This window comes from Pimephales promelas, chromosome 18 (assembly GCF_988280905.1).
Source record: "Pimephales promelas chromosome 18, fPimPro1.hap1.1, whole genome shotgun sequence".
Taxonomy (NCBI): domain Eukaryota; kingdom Metazoa; phylum Chordata; class Actinopteri; order Cypriniformes; family Leuciscidae; genus Pimephales; species Pimephales promelas.
The window spans coordinates 16,465,188-16,487,484 of NC_142786.1; the positions used below are offsets into that span (position 1 = coordinate 16,465,188).

Here is a 22,297-nt window from a genome sequence, read left to right on the forward strand (position 1 = left end):
AACCCTGCGGGCTCGACTACAGGCGGTCAAAACCGCTCCAGCGCCGCCTCTTACTTCGCCGCGGAAGAAGAAACGCCGCTCCCAGAGGCCGCCGGAGCCCTCTGCGGATCCATGTGGGCCGCCGCCGCCGCCCACCGACCGCTCTCCCTCTCCGCCCCTGCCGGACTTACAGTTGCCGCCGAGTGGCCGCTCTGTCGCCTCCGAGGACACCGCGGATGAGAAGGACTCTTGTTCGCTGCACGCTTCGGACAGCGAGGATTGGTCGTCGATTGGCTCATCGACGAGAGAGTGTGCGGGGACCCGCGCCGGCATCGAGGAGGAACTAACGCGCCTCCTTTCTCAGGCCGTTAGCCGCCTGGGTCTCGAGTGGTCTCCTCCCCCTGAGCAACCACCGAACCGCATGGATGGAAAGTTCCTGCACCGGCGTCCGGCCCCCGCCTGCAGCCGGGCTGCACCCTTCCTGCCGGAGCTTCACAGCGAGCTCACGAAGTCCTGGAATGCTCCTCTCTCGGCCCGTAATCGCTCTGATGTGTCCGCTTCGCTGCGCTCAGTGGACGGAGCTGCCGAGAAGGGTTATACTGCCATGCCACCCGTCGAGGACTCGGTCGCCGCTCATCTCTGCCCGCCCTCTGCTAGATGGCGGTCTGCTCATACGCTTCCCTCAAAAGCGTGCAGAGCGACTTCTAACTTTCATGCCCGCGCCTATTCTGCCGCCGGTCAGGCCGCTTCAGCGCTGCATTCGATGTCTGTCCTCCAGGTGCTCCAGAGCGACATCTTGTGTGAAATGGCGAGCAGCGGGAGGCAACCGCCCGTCCTTGCGGATCTGAGAAGCGCTACGGATCTTTCCCTTCGCGCCACTAAAGCCGCCGCACAAGCTCTTGGGAGATGCATGGCCGCCCTCTGTGTCGCCGAGAGACACTTATGGCTCACGCTTACCGACATGGGAGAGTCAGAACGAGCCGCGTTCCTCAACGCGCCCATTTCCCCTACCGGGCTCTTCGGATCCGCCGTCACGGGCATCGTTGACCGCTTCTCCGAGGTTCAAAAAGCGACTCAGGCCATGAACTTGTTCCTGCCCCGCCGCTCGAGTTCTTCGACGGGCCGTTCTCACGAGCCGCCTGCCAGAACCACACAGCAGCACCCGCCTCAGCAAGCTCAGCAGCCCCAGCGTAGACAGGGCGGCCGCCCTCGCTCTCGCTCAGACAGCCGCCGCAGACAGCCTCCTCCCCGGGGGCCTCGACCCAAGATCACGCTGAAGCCTGATCAACAGAAGTCTGCCTAGCACAGCTGAGAAAAAGACGGCGTTCTCCCGCTGCGGCCGGACCACCGTCAAAGCTTCGCCCTCTGTTAGTCCCCGTCTCACCGCTGACTACAGTAGTGTTTACCGCCACAAACAAGCCGGTTTCCCTGCCCGCTTGCGAGCGACTAAAAGCCGTTTTCACGGCTACCCAGAGAGTTCACAAAAAGAGCATAAAAGCCTCAAGTGTAAAAAATGTGCCCACATCCATGTGCTCACGTACACACACAAGCATTCTATGCCCAGGGTCTCTCGCAGAGCCCATTCTCACGGAGCGTGCACTTTCCGCTCCAGCAGCAGAGAACATAAGCACGCCCACGAGCCCGTGCGCGTGTCCCCCCTCTGCCCGCTCTGTCTCAAGGCCCTTAAACTCCTCTCTGAGTGTAAGTCCCGTTGCCTTCCACATTATAAGCGAGCCCACACCCAGTGTCCAGCCCGCAATGTGCAGCAATCAGGGCGAAATCGCCATTCAACCACTAGCCGTATGCTACAAAGCGTGGGAAGCCATCCCCGGCATCTCCCCGTGGGTTTTAAGCATAATAAAGAATGGTTATCGATTACAGTTTCGTCGCCGCCCGCCACGCTCGCGCGTGCGGCTCGAATCCACTGTCAGCCCGGCTGCTATGAACACGCTTCGCTTAGAAATAGCCAAGCTACTGCAGAAGGGCGCTATAGAGAGAGTCCCGCCATCTATGATCGAGTCGGGGTTTTACGGCCGTTACTTTCTGGTCCCCAAGAAAGACGGCGGCCTCAGGCCGATCTTAGATCTCAGGGCTTTGAACAAAGCGCTCATGAAGAGACCGTTCAAAATGCTCACAGTCAGGAAACTCCTCGCGCACGTCCGCCAGGGGGACTGGTTCATCTCTCTAGACCTGAAAGACGCCTATTTTCAGATCCAGATAAACCCTCATCACAGGCCATTCCTACGTTTCGCCTTCGAGGGCCAGGTTTACCAGTATGCCGTTCTCCCGTTCGGCCTATCCTTAGCACCCCGTATGTTCACGAAGTGCATGGATACAGCGCTCGCTCCCCTGCGAGGTCAGGGGCTGCGCATACTGAATTATCTGGACGACTGGCTGATTCTAGCAGATTCCCAGACGGAGCTACTGTCGCACCGCACAGTTCTCCTCAACCATCTGGAAGCGCTGGGACTCTCTGTCAACTGGACAAAGAGCTCTCTCCAGCCCAGTCAAACTATTTCGTTCCTCGGAATAGATTTGAACTCTATCACGATGACGGCTCGCTTATCCACACAGCGCGCGCGCCGTGTTCAGCGCCTAGCCGCCTCGTTTCAGATGGGTACCCTTACATCCCTGAAATCGCTTCAGAGGATGCTGGGTCATATGGCTTCAGCCTCCGCTGTGCTACAGCTGGGCCTTCTGCACATGCGCCCCCTTCAATTCTGGTTAAAGAGCCGCGTATCCCACCGCGAGTGGACGACGGGCCGCCAGATGATCAGGATTACTCAGACTTGTATCACTGCACTGCAGCCATGGGCAGCAAGCGAGTGGTTTCAGAGGGGCGTTACCATGGGAACATTCTCTCGCCGGAAAGTCATCTCGACAGACGCATCCAACTCGGGTTGGGGAGCGGTTTGCGAGGGCTCACCGGCCGCCGGCCAGTGGTCGAGCCACGAGAGTTCCCTACACATAAACTGTCTGGAAATGATCGCGGTCGAGAACGCGCTGCTGTGCTTCCTCCCGCGCATAAACGGTCACCACGTCCTGATTCGCTCCGACAATATGGCCGTGGTTTCATACATCAACCGTCAGGGCGGCGTCAGATCCAAGAATCTCTTTCATCTGACACGCCGCATCCTATTGTGGTCCCAGAGTCACCTGCTATCGCTCAGAGCGACGCACGTGCCGGGCCATCTGAACGACGGTCCAGACAGGCTGTCCAGGAACCTGGTCTCCCCCGGAGAATGGTCCCTGCACACTCATACAGTCCAAACACTGTGGCGCCTATTCGGCAGAGCGGAGATAAATCTTTTCGCGTCAGAAGAGAACGCTCGCTGCCCAATATTCTTTTCAAAGAGCGAGGACGCGCTAGCCCAGGATTGGCCCCGCCGCCCGCTCTATGCTTTTCCCCCGATTTCTCTGCTACCGCAGGTCATTCAGAGAATCAGGGACTCACGCCACTCGGTGCTCCTTATAGCCCCGCGCTGGGAGAATCAGATTTGGTTCCCGGAGCTAACGCGGCTGTCACAGACAGCCCCGTGGCCCATTCCAATCAGAGCAGATCTCCTCACGCAAGCCCGCGGCTCGATCTGGCATCCCCATCCACAGCGCTGGGCGCTTCATGCATGGGTGACCAACGACTACGCGTCGAACTGCCAGAAGGGGTTTTGAACACGATCAAACACGCCAGAGCGGACTCTACCAGAAAGCTCTATGCTGCAAAATGGTCTGTGTTCTCTAAATGGTGCACCGACAAGAATTTGGACCCACGGACGTGCGAGGTTTCGTCTTTGCTTGTGTTCCTTCAGGAGATGCTGGATAAGGGCAGGTCCCCATCCACTCTTAAGGTTTACGTGGCAGCCGTCGCGGCGTTCGCTGAACCCCGGCGCGCCCAGTCTCTGGGCAAAGACGAGCTAATCATCCGCTTCCTCAGGGGAGCCAGAAGGATGAACCCCCCTCGCCCCCCTACGGTGCCGGTCTGGGATCTTTCTATAGTTCTAGAAGCTCTGAAAGCCCCACCGTTTGAACCACTTGAGTCCGTGGAGCTAAAATACCTCTCGTTAAAAACCGTTCTTCTGACGGCTCTCGCCTCAGTAAAACGTGTGGGGGACATTCACGCGCTGTCTTCAAGCGCCGCGTGCCTAGAGTTTGGACCGAGTGACTCCATAGTCATTCTAAAGCCTAGACACGGTTATGTTCCAAAAGCGATTGGTACCCCTTTCAGGGCGCAAGTCATCTCTCTATCGGCGCTGCCTGCATCCGATAGCGAACGTGACGCTGACCGCCTCTGCCCGGTTCGGGCTATCAGAGTGTACACTACACGCGTTGCCGCGTTCAGACGCTCTGAGCAGCTATTTGTGTCGTTCGGTGGCCGCACCAAGGGACTAGCCGCCTCGAAACAGACCCTATCCAGGTGGATAGTAGACGCGATTGCCTCTGCTTATGCCGCTAAAGACCTGCCTTGCCCTCTGGGCATCAGGGCTCATTCCACCAGAGGCATGGCCTCATCGTGGGCATGGTCCTGCGGGATTTCCATTCACGACATTTGTGTGGCTGCGGGATGGGCTTCCCCCTCCACCTTTGTCAGATTTTACAACTTGGAAGTTCCAGCCTTACAGGCGAAAATTCTGGCGGTCTAGTACTCACAGCCCTCCTATAGAAGCCGCACTATCGGGAGTTCCATCACACCGGCTCACCCCTTGTGTTCCCCTATGTGCTTATGCATTAGCCCACACATCACGGCCCGCCTTCGCCGGCCGCCTTGGGCGTTTTTGCACTAGATAGTAACGGCCGCTATGCTGGCCGCCGTATTATCTTCATCCACTTATAGATTCCCCCGGTGTTCCCCTGGGATACTTAGTGGTTACTTAGCGCGCACGGCGTTGACCAGGTGTTCCCGTAGCGTAAGCTAGCTTACGCAATACGAGAGAACCTCTCGTAAGAGAACGAATCAGTTACCTAACGTAACCTCGGTTCTCTCTAGATGAGGGAACGAGTATTGCGTTCCCGGCCGTGCTTGCGCCAATAGCGTTTCGCTTCATGCTACAGAATCAACGAACGAGCTGGGAGAGCGACCTTTATACACTGTAGCCACGCCCCTTTTGGCGGGCTGTGACGCAGTAAGCGGGCGCCGTCCGCTCATTGGCCGCGGACTCAGCGCCGCTCTCCCATAGGTTCGTGCATTCTCTCTGAGCGAACCAATGAGCCGCTAGCTAGCCCGCTCATGGTCTGCCTCAGAAGAGACTGCGTTGACAATGATTACAAAATTATGGAATAATTTTTTGGCTTCAACTTCTCAGCAAAGATGAATCTTTCCCGTAGCGTAAGCTAGCTTACGCAATACTCGTTCCCTCATCTAGAGAGAACCGAGGTTACGTTAGGTAACCGATTCGTTCCTGGTCCTGGACTGTCACATGACAGTTATGTTTTGTTCTTCATGTGCCATATATGGAATAAACTGTGCAGACAGCGCCCTCATGCTTTTGGTATGAATTGAAAATACAGCACATCTCAGGAAGAAGCGCTCATAATGATTATATCGACGCATTTTAGTATAAATTCAATAAATAGTATTCCTGTCTATAGAAATATGATGTGAATCTATGAGAATCAATCAATATTTTCTCCAAGTCTACACATTTTTGAGCTAAATCCCCGAGGGAAGTTGTTTTGTGAATCGCTGTCATGAAAACAGGACGGAGTTTTTTTTTCTGAATGCACCAGCTGACGCTCATAATTCATATTAAAGGTATCGACTAATTTTCTTCATTTCATAACTCCTGAAACAAATTAAGACATAACTGTCACTATACGTTTCTCACAATACAATAGTGGTCAAATACTGAAACCTGAGTCTTATATCTTTTTAGTGATGTATAGTTTGTCAAGGTATAACATTAAATCTGATAGTAACTTTGAACTAAATAAAAAAAAAAACGCTTCAGAGCGCCGGCGGGGGCTTGATGGTTAACCTGTTAAACTATTTTCTTTACACATGCTTATATCTTATGTTAGTTTCACACCTATCTGTTAGCATACTTTAGGTGGAATGCTTTATACTTGCCTTTTCATTTATAATAACAGTTTACTTGAGAATAACAACTCAGAGTAAACTTCATAAACCGGTGCTGGGGGCTATTCCAGAAAGGAGGTTCAACAAACTCTAAGCCTAACCCTGAACTCTGAGTTGACTTCAATGCAAGTTACCACAGTAACAGACCCAGAGTTTAAGTTACCTCTCTGCTTCCTGATTGCCATGGAGAATCACAGTATCAGAGCTCCATTGATGGCTTTATACTGCTCATGAGGCACAAGCTCAACTCAAGAGTTAACAGACCCAGAGTCGAATTACCTAGCTCAGATCAGCTATTCTGCAACTAAAAACTCAGGGTAAGGAAACTCAGAATTCAGGGTTAGGCTTAGAGTTTGTTGAACATCCTTTCTGGAGTAGCCCTCTGGAATGGATAAGTCAAAAGCGTCACTCAACTCAGGGTTCACTCTGAGTTTTCACATAACCTGCTTTCTGAAATACTCGCCTGGTTTTCCTATAGTTTTTGGGAGAGATATCATATGTTTAAAGGAGAACTCTGGTCAATTTTAACATTGAGCTCATTTTTTTGTACATTTGGAGTGCTGTCAGTACAGACAAAAACATCAAAAATCGGTGTTGCCTACACCTTGTTATCCTCTTTTTAAAATTCGCATCCTGTTGACTTCAATGGGGCAAGTTCTAAACCTGCTTTTAGCCTCTTAACATCCTTGATTTGTCATTACAAGTGCACAGCCATGTGAGTGGTGTTATTAAAGGCCAATTTATACTTCTGCGTCGAGGGTACGCCGTAGTGTACGGCGTTGGCTACGCACGTAGGCGACGCCGTTGTGAGCATTTATACTTCTGCGTTCAGGTCTTGGTTGCTCTGCAGTACTGCTCCGAAACGCTAGTTGGCGGCGGAGAGTTTTAATGTTCCACTGTGTTTAGATTCCTCGCGGCTAGGTTACTACGAGTGAAAGAGAGCTGATCATGTTGGAATTGGAGCTTATTAAGGTGGAAAAACAGTTCACTTTAGTGAAATTACTAAAACTGAAAGGCAGAAATGACAGAAGACGTCGGAGGAGATGGTACGTGTGGAAATCATAGACAGTGGTGGAAATGCGTGAGAAGGTACGTGCGGAAATGCGTAGGAGGAAATGCGATGCTACCAAGCCGACCAATCACCGATCTTGCGGTCCGCGTCGTCGCGACGTGTAGTTACATTTTTGAGGAGGTGCGCGTCAGGCGACGGCGAAGGGTACGCGGTATGGGACGCGTCTGTGCGTATGCTACGCCGTACCTACTGCGCGCACCCTACGCAGAAGTATAAATTGGCCTTAAGAGTGACCACAGTCAATCTGACTGCAGTAGATGTGAAATATATGAATAAAAATGATGTTAATTCAGCCAGCTCGCGTACCTATATTTGCTGCCTGTTTTCGGTCAAAGTCCACAGCAGTCGATTGTCGAGTTTGCACGCAATCATTGGTGTTCAACATTTGATTCGTATGAACTATCCATTTGAGCTGATATTCTCAAAACACCACACAACACCGTCATCGGCTGACAGCTGTCAGTCTGAGTCTCCACTGTTGCTTAGTTACCAATGATCGCGCCCGCGAACTCGACAATCGACTACTGTGGACTTCGACCAAAAACAGGAAGTAAATACAGGTATGTGAGCTGGCTGAATTAACATAATTTTTGTTAATATCTTTCACATCTACTGCAGTCAGATTGACTTTGGTCACTCTTAATAACACCACTCACATGGCTGTGCACTCGTAATGACAAATCAAGGATGTTAACAGGCTAAAAGCAGGTTTATAACTTGCCCCATTGAAGTCAACAGGGTGCGAATTTTAAAAAGAGGATAACATGGTGTAGGCAACACCGTTTTTTGACGTTTTTGTCTGTACTGACAGAACTCCAAATGTACAAAAAAATGAGCTCAATGTTAAAATTGACCAGAGTTCTCCTTTAAGCTGACTGATTAGCTAGGCAAAGGGATTGATAGTGAGGCCAGTAGACTTACATTACAGGTCCTGAAGAACTTGGGAGGCATCTTCATGCAGGTACACAGAGGGACGAGATCCCGTCTAATATTTACATCACGTTGTTCCCAGATGGACAAAAAAAAAAAAAAAACATTACAATAGTAATTACACAAATGCAGAACAAACTGTCACGTGTCTGTCCTGTCTTGTATCGCACTTGGGTGCCTTTGTTATGTTGGGCCATGTGCTCTCGTTATTGTTTGATCCCTCCCCCTTGTTACCTGAATAGTGTTTGAGTTCTTCCACCTGTTCCCTCTTGATTTGTTCCCTTTTTAAGTCTCCTCTTGTTTGTAGTCTTTGTCGGATCGTTGTCATATGTTTTCCCAGTTTCTGTGTGATGGTCTTCATGTTCAGAGTCAGTGTTTGTTCTCCAAGTTCAGTTTTGTTTAATGTCTCATTTATTGTGTTTCCCCCCTTGTGGATTTTTGCTTTGTGTTTTGTTTTCTTTTGTTAATAAATCATCCATTGCTGCACTTGAGTCCTCCCTCCACTTTTCGTAACTGTACTGTGACAGAACGATCCGACCATTTGAGGACTCAGCAGCATGGATGACGATAATTTTGACTGGATGGATGAGGACGCTTGCATGGACGACGATGACTTGGATTGTCCAGACTACACAATCGCTACATTTGGATCGACCCAGTTTTCCACTATCTGTCATGACGGAATGACTCTGTCCTCTAACGAATCCGGCAGAATGAATATTTTTCAGGCCCTCGCTTTTATGGTTCATCAAAGGGAGGAGTCGGAGTGTCTGGCCAGGTTCTCGTAGACCCGTGGATGTCGTAGAGGAGGAGGAGAGGGTCGAGAAGAGGTTCAACACCACTCTCCATCCTGGCCCCCTTTCGATCCTGGGCCAGTGAGGGACAGCTCAGAGCCTACTTCTCGCCGTCACCGACGGAAAAGGAGGAGGAAACGGAGGAAACAGCGAGAGACTGTTCACGTCACGTCGGTCCAGCGAGAGACCGTTCACGTCACGTCGGTCCAGCGAGAGACTGTTCACGTCACATCGGTCCAGCGAGAGACCGTTCACGTCACGTCAGTCCAGCGAGAGACCGTTCACGTCCCGTCTGCCCAGCGAGAGACTGTCCACGTCCCGTCTGCCCAGCGAGAGACTGTCTACGTCCCGTCTGCCCAGCGAGAGACTGTCCACGTCCCGTCTTCCCAGCGAGAGACTGTTCACGTCCCGTCTTCCCAGAGAGAGACTGTCCACGTCCCGTCTGCCCAGTGAGAGACTGTCCACGTTCCGTCTGCCTTCCTGAGCCAGGACTATCTGGAGCGGCTGGCTCGGATATTGGAGAGGCCGGTGTCCGGTGTTTTGGAGCTGAACCCAGCGCCTGTTCCAAAGCCAGAGGCAGAGTCGGTGCCCGTTCCAGAGCCGGAGCCAGAGCCAATGCCCGTTCCACAGCCGGAGGCAGAGCCAGTAACCGTTCCAGAGCTGGAGCTCATGTCGGTTCCAGACCCAGTGTTTGTGTCTGTGTTTGTGTCTGTCCTTGTGACTGTTTTTGTTCTAGTGTCTGTTCCTGAGCCGGTGTCTGTTCCTGAGCCAATGCCTGTTCCTGAGCCGGAGGCAGAGCCAGTGCCTGTTCCTGAGCTGGAGGCAGAGCCAGTGCCTGTTCCTGAGCCAGAGGCAGAGCCAGTGCCTGTTCCTGAGCCGGAGGCAGAGCCAGTGTCTGTTCCAGAGCCGGAGGCAGAGCCAGTGCCTGTTCCAAAGCCGGAGGCAGAACCAGTGCCTGTTCCAGAGCCGGAGCTCATGTCGGTTCCGGACCCAGTGTTTGTGTCTGTGTTTGTGTCTGTCCTTGTGACTGTTTCTGTTCTAGTGTCTGTTCCTGAGCCGGTGTCTGTTCCTGAGCCGGTTTCTGTTCTCGAGCCGGTGTCTGGTCCTGAGAGGGCTTCACCGCCCTGGCCGCCCGAGGGGTCTGCACCGCCCTGGCCACCTGAGGGGTCTTCACCACCCTGGCCACCCGAAAGGTCTTCACCGCCCTGGCCACCTGAAAGATCTTCACCGGCCTGGCCACCCGAGAGGTCTTCACCACCCTGGCTGCCCGAGGGGTCTTCACTGCCCTGGCCGCCCGAGGGGTCTTCGCCGCCCTGGCCGCCCGAGGGGTCTTCTCCTCCCTGGCCACCCGAAGGGTCTGCTCCGCCCTGGCCGCCCGAGGGCTCTTCGCCACCCTGGCCGCCCGATGGACTATGTGTTTTGCCTTGGTCGGAAAATGGACTATGTGCTTCGCTCTGGCTCGATCTGTTTCGCCCGGACCGCCCAGGACTAAGCGGTCTGTCCCTCCCGTCCCACCCTGGTCTGTCCCTCCCGTCCCGCCCTGGTCTGTCCCTCCTGTCCCGCCGGATGGAGCGTCTGGTAGCCGCTCCGTAGGGAGGGGGTAATGTCACGTGTCTGTCCTGTCTTGTATCGCACTTGGGTGTCTTTGTTATGTTGGGCCATGTGCTCTCGTTATTGTTTGATCCCTCCCCCTTGTTACCTGATTAGTGTTTGAGTTCTTCCACCTGTTCCCTCTTGATTTGTTCCCTTTTTAAGTCTCCTCTTGTTTGTAGTCTTTGTCCGATCGTTGTCATGTTTTCCCAGTTTCTGTGTGATGGTCTTCATGTTCAGAGTCAGTGTTTGTTCTTCAAGTTCAGTTTTGTTTAATGTCTCATTTATTGTGTTTTCCCCCTTGTGGGTTTTGCTTTGTGTTTTGTTTTCTTTTGTTAATAAATCATCCATTGCTGCACTTGAGTCCTCCTTCCACTTTTTGTAACTGTACCGTGACAGAAACACTTAAAAAGAAGTGTTAAATAGCTCCATATTCCGATGGTGATCATTGCTATAGATGCTAGATTAAGTATTTTTGGTTCAGCATTTCTTCAGTAAAACATTTTTTCAAAATAATTACTTTCTATTGTAAATACTTGAATATAACACACAAAGTAAAAACCTTAAAATTGTAAATAGAATTCACACTTTCTTATAGTTATCTGAATATAATCTGTTTCTGAATCATGTTAAGTTAAAAATTCACCTTAAGGTCATAAATCCTCATGAGCTTGGCTAGATCATCCACTGTCTTGCCAGTCTTGGTGGTCTTGTCTCTGAACAAGATGATGAGTTTAGGCGTGTGTCTGCGCAGTAGAATTGATTGCGCAGGTTAACGTTGTTGATTCGGTGAAACTCTGCAATACATGGAGAGAATTACACAGAATTGTGAACGTATTTTAAGTAGTCAAAATAGAAAGTTAATTATCATTCTTAAATTTAAAACAGGCTGTATAATGCTATCAAATAGAAAATGAAAATACTTGAACTCCACGAGAAAGTTCAAATTCATGGTCGTTCCACTACGTCAATGTCCCGGGAAAACATGCATTATGCGAAATGTAGTTCTTCCTGGAAACCCGCTGATAACCGTTGTAAGATTCAAACACTTCTAAAGTTACAATTACTCGGATTTGTAAACTATTTACAACACATATTCCCTGTGCACATTGTACTCATGTATTCCCAGTTGCAAATGTAAGACTATTTATCGAAATTCAATTACAAACAACAACAAAAAAACGTTAGTGTTACTTACCAAATCAGGGCTGATAAGACGGCGCTGAAAAAACGGCAGGCCAAAGATGAAAAAACTGAGGTGGTGGTTTGAATCGAGGGGATAAAAGTGCGCATTGCAAACAAATAAAACCAAATTAAACTGCAGGGGTTGGCCAAAACTTCGATGAAAACTTCTCCGCATGAAGGCAAATTCAATATGGCTGCCTCAGCTTTCCTGAGGGAGAGATAAGACCCACCCACCAGAATGTGACGTCATGACACTACTGAATGGTTCCTAAACTTTTTGAGTGATCCACACAAATTAACTATCAAATTTTGAGCCCTATTCAATTAAAGTGGCATAAATCTCAACTGAGCTCAATAATTTATAGCTTGGTCAACTGCATAAAGACTTTTGACTGTAATGACCGCATTAGTTATAAGCTAGTACAACTGTTTGGGTTTACAGTGTTTCTATCAGTAACCAATCGTGAATGTCCAAAGGGTGATTTAAAGCTAATGACAAAACCTCATTGGCTACTGCTGGTATCTGCTAATGGTCCCCACACTTGACACCCTCCGGCCCCTGGCTGCACCTAGAAATTCTGTCCATGAAAATGATGAACAGAACCGGCGACAAAGGGCAGCCCTGTCGGGTTAGCTCCTAACTCTGCCGGAGTGCAACATGCACTGAGAAAAAGTCTGACTTACTGCCGGCAATGGCAACCATCCGACGACATTCCCAGTTGAGTCAACAGCCGCCCACCTCCACTGTAAACAGCATTGGTAGGGTACTGCTTTCCTCTCTGAGGCGCCGGAGTGTTTGCTAGAATCTCTTAGAGGCCAGTTGATAGTCCTTGTCCATGGCCTCACCAACCACTTCCCAGGCCCGACTTTTTGCCTCCACAACCACCCGGGCTGCAGTCCGCTTGACCTGCCGGTACCTTTCAGCTGCCTCAGGAGTCCCACAAGCCAACCAGGCCCAATAGGGCTCCTTCTTCAGCTTGACAGCATCCTTTACTTCCGGTGTCCACCACCGGGTTCGGGGATTGCTGCCTCGACAGGCACCGGAGACCTGCCGGCCACAGCTCCGAGCAGCTCCATACCGGGCGACGTCACGGTCCTTGTTTCTTCTTCACTCATATGTTTTTTTGAACCGCTCTAAGTCTGACCTATCGCCTAGGACCTGTTTGCCTTGGGAGACCCTACCAGGGGCATATAGCCCCAGACAACATAGCTCCTAGGGTCGTTCTGGTACTCAAATCCCTCCACCAAGTTTTTTTTCTTTTCAATAGAAAAGCATTAAATTCCCTACTTAAATCTTTAAATGCCTTTTTCTCAAAATGATTTTTTTTGTTATTCTCCAGTACAAATATCTCAGCCTATGTAGCACCTATGTACACCAAACTTTCCAGTTATACACTTGGCAGTATTCTGAAGATATTTTCAGAGTGATATTTTCATTGCTGGCCTGATTTATGTGAAATTTAAATTAAAAAAATATGGCGAAAATCGATTTTTTTTTAGGGTATGGACAGTATATAATGCAAGCATACATCCTGAAATACCTCTGAACTTTTTTTGTTCATCTTGTGTGTAAACAAAATGAAAAAAATAATTTTGTGCCTGGCTTTATCATATGTTCAGATCTATCTACCAAATATATATGCAAAATTTTGCATATTTAATGAGATAATGCATCATTTGCATTAATAAACGTACAAATTTCAAAAACGTCTCGGTTACGTATGTAACCCTCGTTCCCTGAGTAGGGAACGGAGACGTTACGTCAGAAGTGACGGAGATTGGGGGTTTCGCATAGAAAGCCAATCCTCTTCGAGTATTTAAAAACGAGCCAATGGCATGCAATGCCTTGGGGCTGCGGAAATTTGCATAGCGTACTCCGCCCTACTCCGTGAGTATAAAAGGAGGAAGTGAACGCAACCGCAGTATGTCTTCGCTGAGGAGCCAAGACTGAACTCGGCGTCTACCCAGCGATACAGCAGAAGTGGCAGGGAGACGTAACGTCTCCGTTCCCTACTCAGGAAACGAGGGTTACATACGTAACCGAGACGTTCCCGTTCGTAGTCACTTCGAGTTACGTCAGAAGTGACGGAGATTGGGGGTCTGTGCCATCACGCCATCTTCAAGCTGTCTTCCAGTGCCCTGCGAAAGTCTGGACCCCTCCTCTCTCTTTTTTTTTTTTTTAGGGATCCTACTTTGACACAGGATTACCAAGGTACACTGGGAAACATATCCCGGGAGGGACATGCTACCAGATGCCTACCGAAGGGAGGACTTAAGAATACTCATATGGCCACATAGGAACGCATACGGAGACACTGGAGCACCAACCGCAGGTGGCTGCTAAAATTTCAACTCCAGGGGTGGCAGATGGCTTGCCAAGGGAAGACACATGCTCAGAGAGGCTTACAGTGGACAATACACATGAGACGGTTACCATGGGGAACCGTACGCATGGAGGCACCTAGCCAGCATCCAGAGCAACAGCAGTGGTGCCCGCATCGTCGGTGCTGGAGGACTCAAGACTTCAATGGAAGGACTGAGGAAATATCGCACTTATCCAGTCCGGGGAGTGGAGTGGCAAGCAAGCGAAGACACCTGAGCGGGTCCAGAACTGGCCAAAACGAGTACGTGAGAGGACACTGGCTCAATTCGCAGATTATAGAATCTGGCGAAGGTGTTGGGTGTCGCCTAGCCTGCAGCTCTGCAGATGTTTGTTAGCGAGGCGCCGTGCGCTAGAGCCCAAGAGGAGGCCACACTCCGAGTGGAATGGGCCGTCACACCAAGGGGGCACGGACGGCCCTGCTGCTGGTAAGACAAAGCAATGGCGTCCACTATCCAGTGGGACAGCCGTTGCTTTGAGAGAGCCCTTCCCTTCTGGCTCCCCCCATGACAGACAAAGAGCTGGTCTGAGGTCCTGAAACACTGCGTTCTGTCGACATAGGTGCGGAGAGCACGTACCGGACAGAGCAGTGCCAAGGCTGGTACTGCCTCCTCCAGGGGCAGCGCTTGCAGGTTCACCACCTGGTCCCGGAAGGGAGTGGTGGGAACCTTGGGCACATATCCAGGCAGGGGTCTCAGGATCATGTGAGAGTAAGCCGGCCCGAACTCCAGGCGCGCTTCGTCAACGGAGAATGCATGCAGGTCCCCCACCCTCTTGATGGAGGCCAATGCAACCAGGAGTGCTGTCTTCATGGACAGAAACTTTAACTCTACTGATTGCAAGGGCTCAAAGGGAGGCCTCTGCAATGCATTTAAAACTACCGAGAGGTCCCAAGAGGGTACGAGGGGAGGACGAGGCGGATGCAGCCTCCTCGCTCCCCTCAGGAACCTGATGACCAGGTCGTGCTTCCCTAAGGACTTACCCTCCACTGCTTCGTGAGAAGCGGCAATGGCCGCGACGTAAACCTTAAGGGTGGAGGGCGACAGCCTGCGCTCCAACCCTTCTTGCAGGAAGGAAAGCACGACCTCGATCGAACACCTCCGGGGGTCTTCTCCGCGAGAAGAACACCAATTGACGAAGAGGTTCCACTTCAACGCATAAAGGTGTCTCGTGGACTCGTGGACTTGTGGAAGTGATGGTTGCCGCCACCGCAGGTGGCAGCGAACTCAAACCTGCCTCGTCCCATCCAGGAGCCACACGTGCAGCTCTCCAAAGATCGGGACGAGGGTGCCACAGAGTGCCCCGTCTCTGAGAGAGTAGGTCCTGTGTCAGAGGAATAGGCCAAGAAGGTGCTGTCGCGAGGAGCATGAGTTCGGAGAACCATGTCTTGGTGGGCCAGTAGGGGGCTACCAGCAAGACCTGCTCCTCGTCCTCCTTGATCTTGCACAACACCCGTGCAAGGAGGCTCACTGGGGGAAACGCATACTTGCGTGGGCCCCGTGGCCAACTGTGCGCCAGCGCATCTGAGCCGAGCGTACCCCCGGTCAGGGAATAAAACTGGGCGCAGTGGGATGTGTCCCGAGAGGCGAACAGATCTATCTGTGCCTCCCCGAACTGGTCCCAAATCAGCTGGACTGACTGGGGATGGAGTCGCCATTCGCCGGAGATGGGACGGACCCGTGACAGCTCGTCGGCTGCCACGTTCCGGTCTCCAGGAATGTATACTGCACGAAGGGACCTCAGGTGCTTCTGACTCCATATCAAGAGGTGGCGGGCGAGCTGCGACAACCGGCGCGAGCGTAGACCCCCCTGGTGGTTGATGTACGCTACTGCCGTAGTGTTGTCTGAACGGACAAGCACATGCTGGCCCGAGAGCAACGCTCTGAAGCGGTGCAGGGCGAGCCGTACTGCCAGCAGCTCGAGGCAATTGATGTGCATGAGGCGCTGGGCTTCTGTCCAGGAACCGGCGGCTGCATGCCCATTGCACATGGCACCCCAACCCGTGGTAGACGCATCCGTGGAGACAACGAGATGCCTGGAAACTCGCTGAATAGGGACCCCGGACCGTAAGAAGCTGAGGTTCGACCACGGGAAGAAGGTTCGGCGGCACGCTGGAGTCACTGGAACTCGGAGCGAGCCGCGATGCCATGCCCACCTCGGGACTTGATCGCGAAGCCACAGCTGAAGCGGTCTCATATGAAGCAAACCGAGCGGCGTTGCCGCGGCCGCGGATGCCATATGCCCCAGGAGCCTCTGAAATAGTTTCAGTGGAACCGCACTCTTGCCCTCGAACTGTCGAAGACAAGTCAGCAGTGAGTGCGCGCGCTCGTTCGTGAGCTGCGCGGACATGGCGACCGAGTCTATCTCCATGCCGAGAAAAGAGATCCTCTGCACGGGGCAAAGTTTGCTCTTTTCCCGGTTGACCCGAAGGCCCAGACGGGCTAGGTGCCGGAGCACCAGGTCTCTGTGTTCGCAAACCTGAGCTCGAGAGTGTGCCAGTATCAGCCAGTCATCGAGATAATTCAGGATGCGAACCCCGTGCTCGCGAAGGGGAACAAGGGCTGCCTCAACGATCTTCGTGAAGACGCGAGGGGACAGAGCTAACCCGAATGGGAGAACCGTGTACTGATATGCCTGGCCCTCGAAAGCAAACCGAAGAAACGGTCTGTGTCGAGGCAAAATGGCGACATGGAAGTACGCGTCCTTCAGGTCGATCGCTGCAAACCAATCCTGAAACCGAACACATTCGAAAATGCGTTTGGCCGTGAGCATCTTGAATGGTAGTCGATGGAGAGAACGGTTCAAAATGCGCAGGTCCAGGAGCGGTCGTAACCCACCGGTCTTTTTGGGGACAATGAAGTAGGGGCTGTAAAACCCGGACCTCACCTCGGCTGGAGGGACAGTTTCGATTGCACCCTTCGCCAGCAGGGTCGCAATCTCCGCTCTCAAGACCGGGGCATTGCCACCGACCATCGTGGAGCGAACTCCCCTGAAACGGGGAGGAGACCGTGCGAACTGAATCGCGTAGCCGAATCTGATCGTTCTGATGACCCAGCGGGATAGCCCGGGAAGCTCTAGCCAGGCTTCCAGGAAGTGAACCAGCGGGGTCATTCGAACCACAGATGTCCCCCCGGAGGGGCAGCGAGGCGGGTCGACCGGCATGCGCGCAGGAGTTACCCTGCCCAGATGCACCGCTGAAGCCCGCTCCCCGACAGAAGGGACCAGGGAAGGCAGAGCGTTCCACGGGGGTCTGTTCTGCCGGGGGTCTGGCGATAGAGGGGGAAGGGATTGGCGTAGCCCGGGGACGACACACGCACCCTTCCGCGCCCTCAGAGACAGAGAGGAATGTGTGGGCTGACGCACTGGGACGTCGAGCGCACCCACTCCAGTCTGTGGGCTCAGTGATGATGTCAAGTCTTTCTTTAACCAACTCAGGGTGCTGCCCACCCGTGGGTGAGCAGCGGGGAGCTGAGAACAAAAGATTCTCCCCCGGCCCTCCACCGGGGGAAGGAGGGGGCCTGCTACCGCCTCCTGGGAAAGACTCGACTTCGTCACTGAGCAGCCCGTGTCAGGATCGTCGCTTAGCCTGGCGTTTAGCGGGGCGTGCGGCCTGAGGGGGCTGCGACGCCTGCCTGCGGCCTCCTCCACGCCGTGGCCCGGGTGAAGGCTGCTGCTGGGGCCGGGCGGGAGGGAGGGGAGCCGCAGGGGGGCGTCCTCGGCGGCGAGCAGCGGGAGGCATCTGTGCCGGTGACAGGATGGAGGCAGCAGCTGGTCGCCGGGGCAGAATGTGTTTAATTGCCTCCGTCTGCTTCTGGGCAGTGGAGAACTGCTGGGCGAAGTCCTCGACTGCATCGCCGAAAAGGCCAACCTGGGAGAGAGGAGCGTCGAGCAGACGGGTCCGCTCAGCGCTCCGAGTGTCTGCCAGGTTGAGCCAGAGATGGCGCTGCTGGACCACACTGGTGGCCATCACCTGACCAACGGCGCGAGCGGCCACTTTCGTTGCCCGGAGAGCAAGGTCAGTGGCGGACCGCAAATCTTTAAATGCCGTTGGATCAGTCCCGCCCTCGTGCATGTCTCTGAGCATCTTCGCTTGGAAGACCTGCAAAGTGCTCATCGCATGCAAAGCGGAGGCCGCCTGTCCCGCCGCTCTATAGGAACGCGCCGCCATAGCAGACGAGAACCCACAGGCTTTGGATGGGTGCTTAGGAGGACCACGGGAGGAGGTGCTCTGTGGACACAGCTGCATCGCAACAGAGCGCTCCACCGGGGGCATCCCAGTGTACCCACGGGCGGCCCCACCATCGAGGGGGGGAAAGGCGGGGGAGAGATCGCGCTCTCGAGTGGACAGGGGAGCCCCCCAAGAGCGCGATAACTCTGCATGCAGCTCGGGGAAAAAAGGTATTGGAGTTGGCCGTGGCCTTGCGGCGGCAGCTTTATCCAAAAACCAGTTATCCATCCGTGAGAGATCGGGGCAGGACGGAGGTTTCCATTCTAGCCCGATACTCCCAGCGGCTCAAAACAGCATGGCCGTCAGCTCGGGATCCGACGCGGACAACGCTGGTACTCCCGAAGGAGGCAACGCAGCCGCATCCTCCTCTCCCGAGGACTCTAGCCCGCCTAGTGATGCTGTGATAGACATCACATCATCATCTGGAGCGCTCCCCGAAGCAGCTGGCGCCGCCGAAGAAGCAGCCGACTGAATCGAGCTAACGCTCGCTGGCTCTCGCACTGAGGCGGGAGGTGTGGCCCGAGGAATCGTCGGGGCTTTATCCCACACCGTCACCGTTAAATCACCGGGTCCCCGGGTCGCTCTAGTGAGATCATTAAGCCTCAACCTCAGTGTAGAGATGGTCATGTTCCCACAGAAAGAACATGAGTCATCCACGAACGCTGCTGCTGCATGCTGAATGCCCATGCATACAAAGCAGCGCTCGTGACCATCAGATGACGATAGAAATCTACCACACCCAGAAGAACACGGGCGAACCATCTTTAAAAAGACGTGCCACGTGCAGCTCTTTCAATGAGAGGAGGAAATTCACTCTTTCAGCGCTGAGGCTACCAGGGAGAAGTGCAAAGTCTGGCAGACCACTGCTCAGATCGCAGGCGATGCAGAATCTCGCTGGGTACCGCCGTCATACCAACACTGAAGAGGACGCTCGTCTCGAAGAGTCTTGAAACAGTGAGAATGGCTTTCAGGAGTGAAGAGGTTCTCTTGGCTCCGAAGCGAAAACATACTGCGGTTGCGTTCACTTCCTCCTTTTATACTCACGGAGTAGGGGCGGAGTACGCTATGCAAATTTCCGCAGCCCCAAGGCATTGCATGCCATTGGCTCGTTTTTAAATACTCGAAGAGGATTGGCTTTCTATGCGAAACCCCCAATCTCCGTCACTTCTGACGTAACTCGAAGTGACTACGAAAGGGAACTTATAATACGTTTCTTTAATATACTTGTGTGAGTAATCAACTGAGGAAGTTTCATGGTTATATCTATTATATAAAAATTTTACCCTATTCACCTAGTGTCTCGCCTTAAAAGTTGGTAGTTTGCAAATATATATACATAAAAAGGAAGTGAGCCTCCAATATATCTTTGCTCTGACCCTTGACTATTGATCTAGAAACTTAATTTCCTCATCTTGATTGCCTACATACAAAAAACTAGGGGGTCCAACGACTGAGCAAGATAGGCAATTTGGCGGCCATTTTGATATACAAATTAGAAGGTAAAAAACTCAAAATGTCACATGGGTACCACTTTTTTTGGACTCAGCATCCTTGAAATATGTAAGGTAGGCCGGTTCCCGACTTCTACCCATAAATGCTCCTCACTTTCACAATTTTATGCCATCTAGACTATGGCCTACAGAGTGATTTTGTGGGCTCAAATTCTTTTGTTGTAAGACTTTTTTATTTTTATTTTTTTATTTAACCTTTATTTAAACAGAAAAGCTCTCTAAAATTAAGAATCTCTTTTACAGGAGTGTCCTGGCCAAAAATGTGCAGCAGTACAATCGGTTCCATTACAAATAAACATCACACAGACAGATACAAAACAAGGCAAGGCAAGGCAAGTTTATTTATATAGCACATTTCATACACAGTGGCAATTCAAAGTGCTTTACATGGAAGAAATTAAAGAAGTCAGAATAATTAAAACGGTTTAGAATAAAAAAATCATAATAATAAAAATAAAATACAGTGTAAATGCAATCAATATAAATAAAAACAGTTAAGAGTAAAAATAAAATAAAATAAAGTAATTCCCCTATCTGAGATGGAAGAGATTGAGCTGGTTTACGGTGCTACTGGGCCTCCAGCCCAGGGACGTACTGTACTGGGGTGGTGCTACACCAGTAATGCCCAGCGGGGCCCCCACAGAGCACGCTTCTGCTGCCGTTACCCTTAACAACGCTCTCAGCGACTACTTATACTCTCAGCAGTATCTTACTTCTTCACTCGCCTCATCGGAGTGAACACTCTCCCGCTCTCCATCAAGATCTCTTCCAGTATACCCCTATCTGAGGTGGAAGAGATTGAGTTGGTTTACGGTGCAACTGGACCTCTAGCCCAGGGACGTAGAGCGTCGTACGTACTCTGCTGGGGTGGTGCTACACCAGTAATGCCCAGCGGGCCCCCACAGAGCACTTTTCTCCCCTTAACGATGCTCTCAGCGACTTCTTATACTCTCAGCAGTATAAGTAACTTACTTCTTCACTCGCCTCATCAGAGTGAAGACTCTCCTGCTCTCCATCAAAATCTCTTCCAGTATATAAGATGGAAGAGATTGAGCTGGTTTACGGTGCAACTGGACCTCCAGCCCAGGGACGTACTCTGCTGGGGTGGTGCTACACCAGTAATGCCCAGCGGGGCCCCCACAGAGCACGTTTCTGCTGCCATTACCCTTAATGACGCTCTCAGCGACTACTTATACTCTCATCAGTATAAGTAATTTACTTCTTCACTCGCCTCATCGGAGTGAAGACTCTCCCGCTCTCCATCAAAATCTCTTCCAGTCAGAGCAGTATTAAAGCAGTATTAAAGCAGATAAAGCAGTACAGTAAAAACAGTCAGACGTACAGTGGCACAGTGCTCATTCAGTAAATGCACAGCTAAACAGATGTGTTTTGAGTCTGGATTTGAATGTGACTACTGTAGGAGCACACCTGATCTCTTCTGGAAGCTGGTTTCAGCTGCGGCTGGCATAATAGCTAAAAGCAGACTCTCCATGCTTAGAGTGAACCCTTGGTATTTCTAGCTGATGTGATCCTAATGATCTGAGTGATCTGTTGGGTTTATATTCAGTTAGCATATCTGCAATATATTGAGGTCCTAACCCATTAAATGATTTATATACCAGCAATAATACTTTAAAATCAATCCTAAATGTAACTGGCAGCCAGTGTAAAGACCTGAGGACTGGTGTGATGTGTTCATATTTTCTGGTCCTGCTCAGAATCCTGGCAGCAGCGTTCTGTATGAGCTGCAACTGTCTTATGGTCTTTTTGGGAAGGCCAGTGAGGAGGCCATTACAGTAATCCACCCTGCTGGTGATGAAAGCATGCACAAGTTTCTCTAAGTCTTGACTGGAAACAAAGCATCTAATTCTTGAAATATTTTTCAGATGATAGTATGCTGATTTAGTTATTGCTTTGACATGACTATTGAAACTAAGGTCTGACTCTAGAGACACGCCAAGATTCCTGACTTGATTTTTAGTTGTTAGACCCCTAGCGTCAAGGTATGCATTCACCTTGAGAACTTCATCTTTGTTTCCAAACGCAATAACTTCAGTTTTGTCTTTGTTTAACTGCAGAAAGTTTTGACACATCCAACCGTTTACTTCATCAATGCATTTGCACAGGGAGTCAATGGGGCTGTAGTCGTTAGGCGATAGGGCTAAGTAGAGCTGTGTGTCGTCTGCGTAGCTGTGGTAAGCGATTTGGTTCTTTTTCATTATTCGGCTCATTGGGAGCATATACAGGTTGAATAGGAGTGGCGCAAGAATCGAGCCCTGAGGGACTCCGCAGTTCATGGATGTCCACTCAGACTTATGTTCTCCCATACTCACAAAATAACCTCTCCCTTCTAAGTATGACCTGAACCATTTTAGGACTATCCCAGAAAGCCCCACCCAGTTTTCCAGCCTGTCAAGAAGTATGTCGTGATCAACAGTGTCAAATGCAGCACTGAGGTCGAGTAGTACCAACACGGATAATTTGCCAGTATCAGTATTTAAGCGAATATCGTTTATTATCTTTATGAGCGCTGTCTCTGTGCTGTGATGCGATCGGAA

General features: G+C 51.5%; 1 protein-coding gene across 1 annotated transcript; it reads left to right on the forward strand.

Annotated features, from left to right (window-relative positions):
* The first annotated feature begins 9,188 nt into the window (after nucleotides 1–9,188).
* On the forward strand, nucleotides 9,189–20,910 carry LOC148970969 (uncharacterized). Its single transcript, XM_089122656.1, has 4 exons — nucleotides 9,189–10,092; nucleotides 10,618–10,676; nucleotides 20,445–20,579; nucleotides 20,771–20,910. Exons 1-4 carry the CDS (start codon nucleotides 9,461–9,463, stop codon nucleotides 20,908–20,910), a joined length of 966 nt encoding a protein of 321 aa, XP_088978782.1. The 5' UTR covers nucleotides 9,189–9,460.
* Nucleotides 20,911–22,297: the final 1,387 nt, after the last annotated feature.

Bases quoted from the DNA above. Each gene is read 5' to 3' on its own strand.
- LOC148970969 (XM_089122656.1), top strand. From the start codon at position 9,461: ATGCCCGTTCCACAGCCGGAGGCAGAGCCAGTAACCGTTCCAGAGCTG. The intron at 10,093-10,617 runs GTCTTCACCACC...TCTTGTTTGTAG, and splicing joins CCGGCCTGGCCACCCGAGAG to TCTTTGTCCGATCGTTGTCA. The intron at 20,580-20,770 runs GTAGAGCGTCGT...AATCTCTTCCAG, and splicing joins TGGACCTCTAGCCCAGGGAC to TATATAAGATGGAAGAGATT.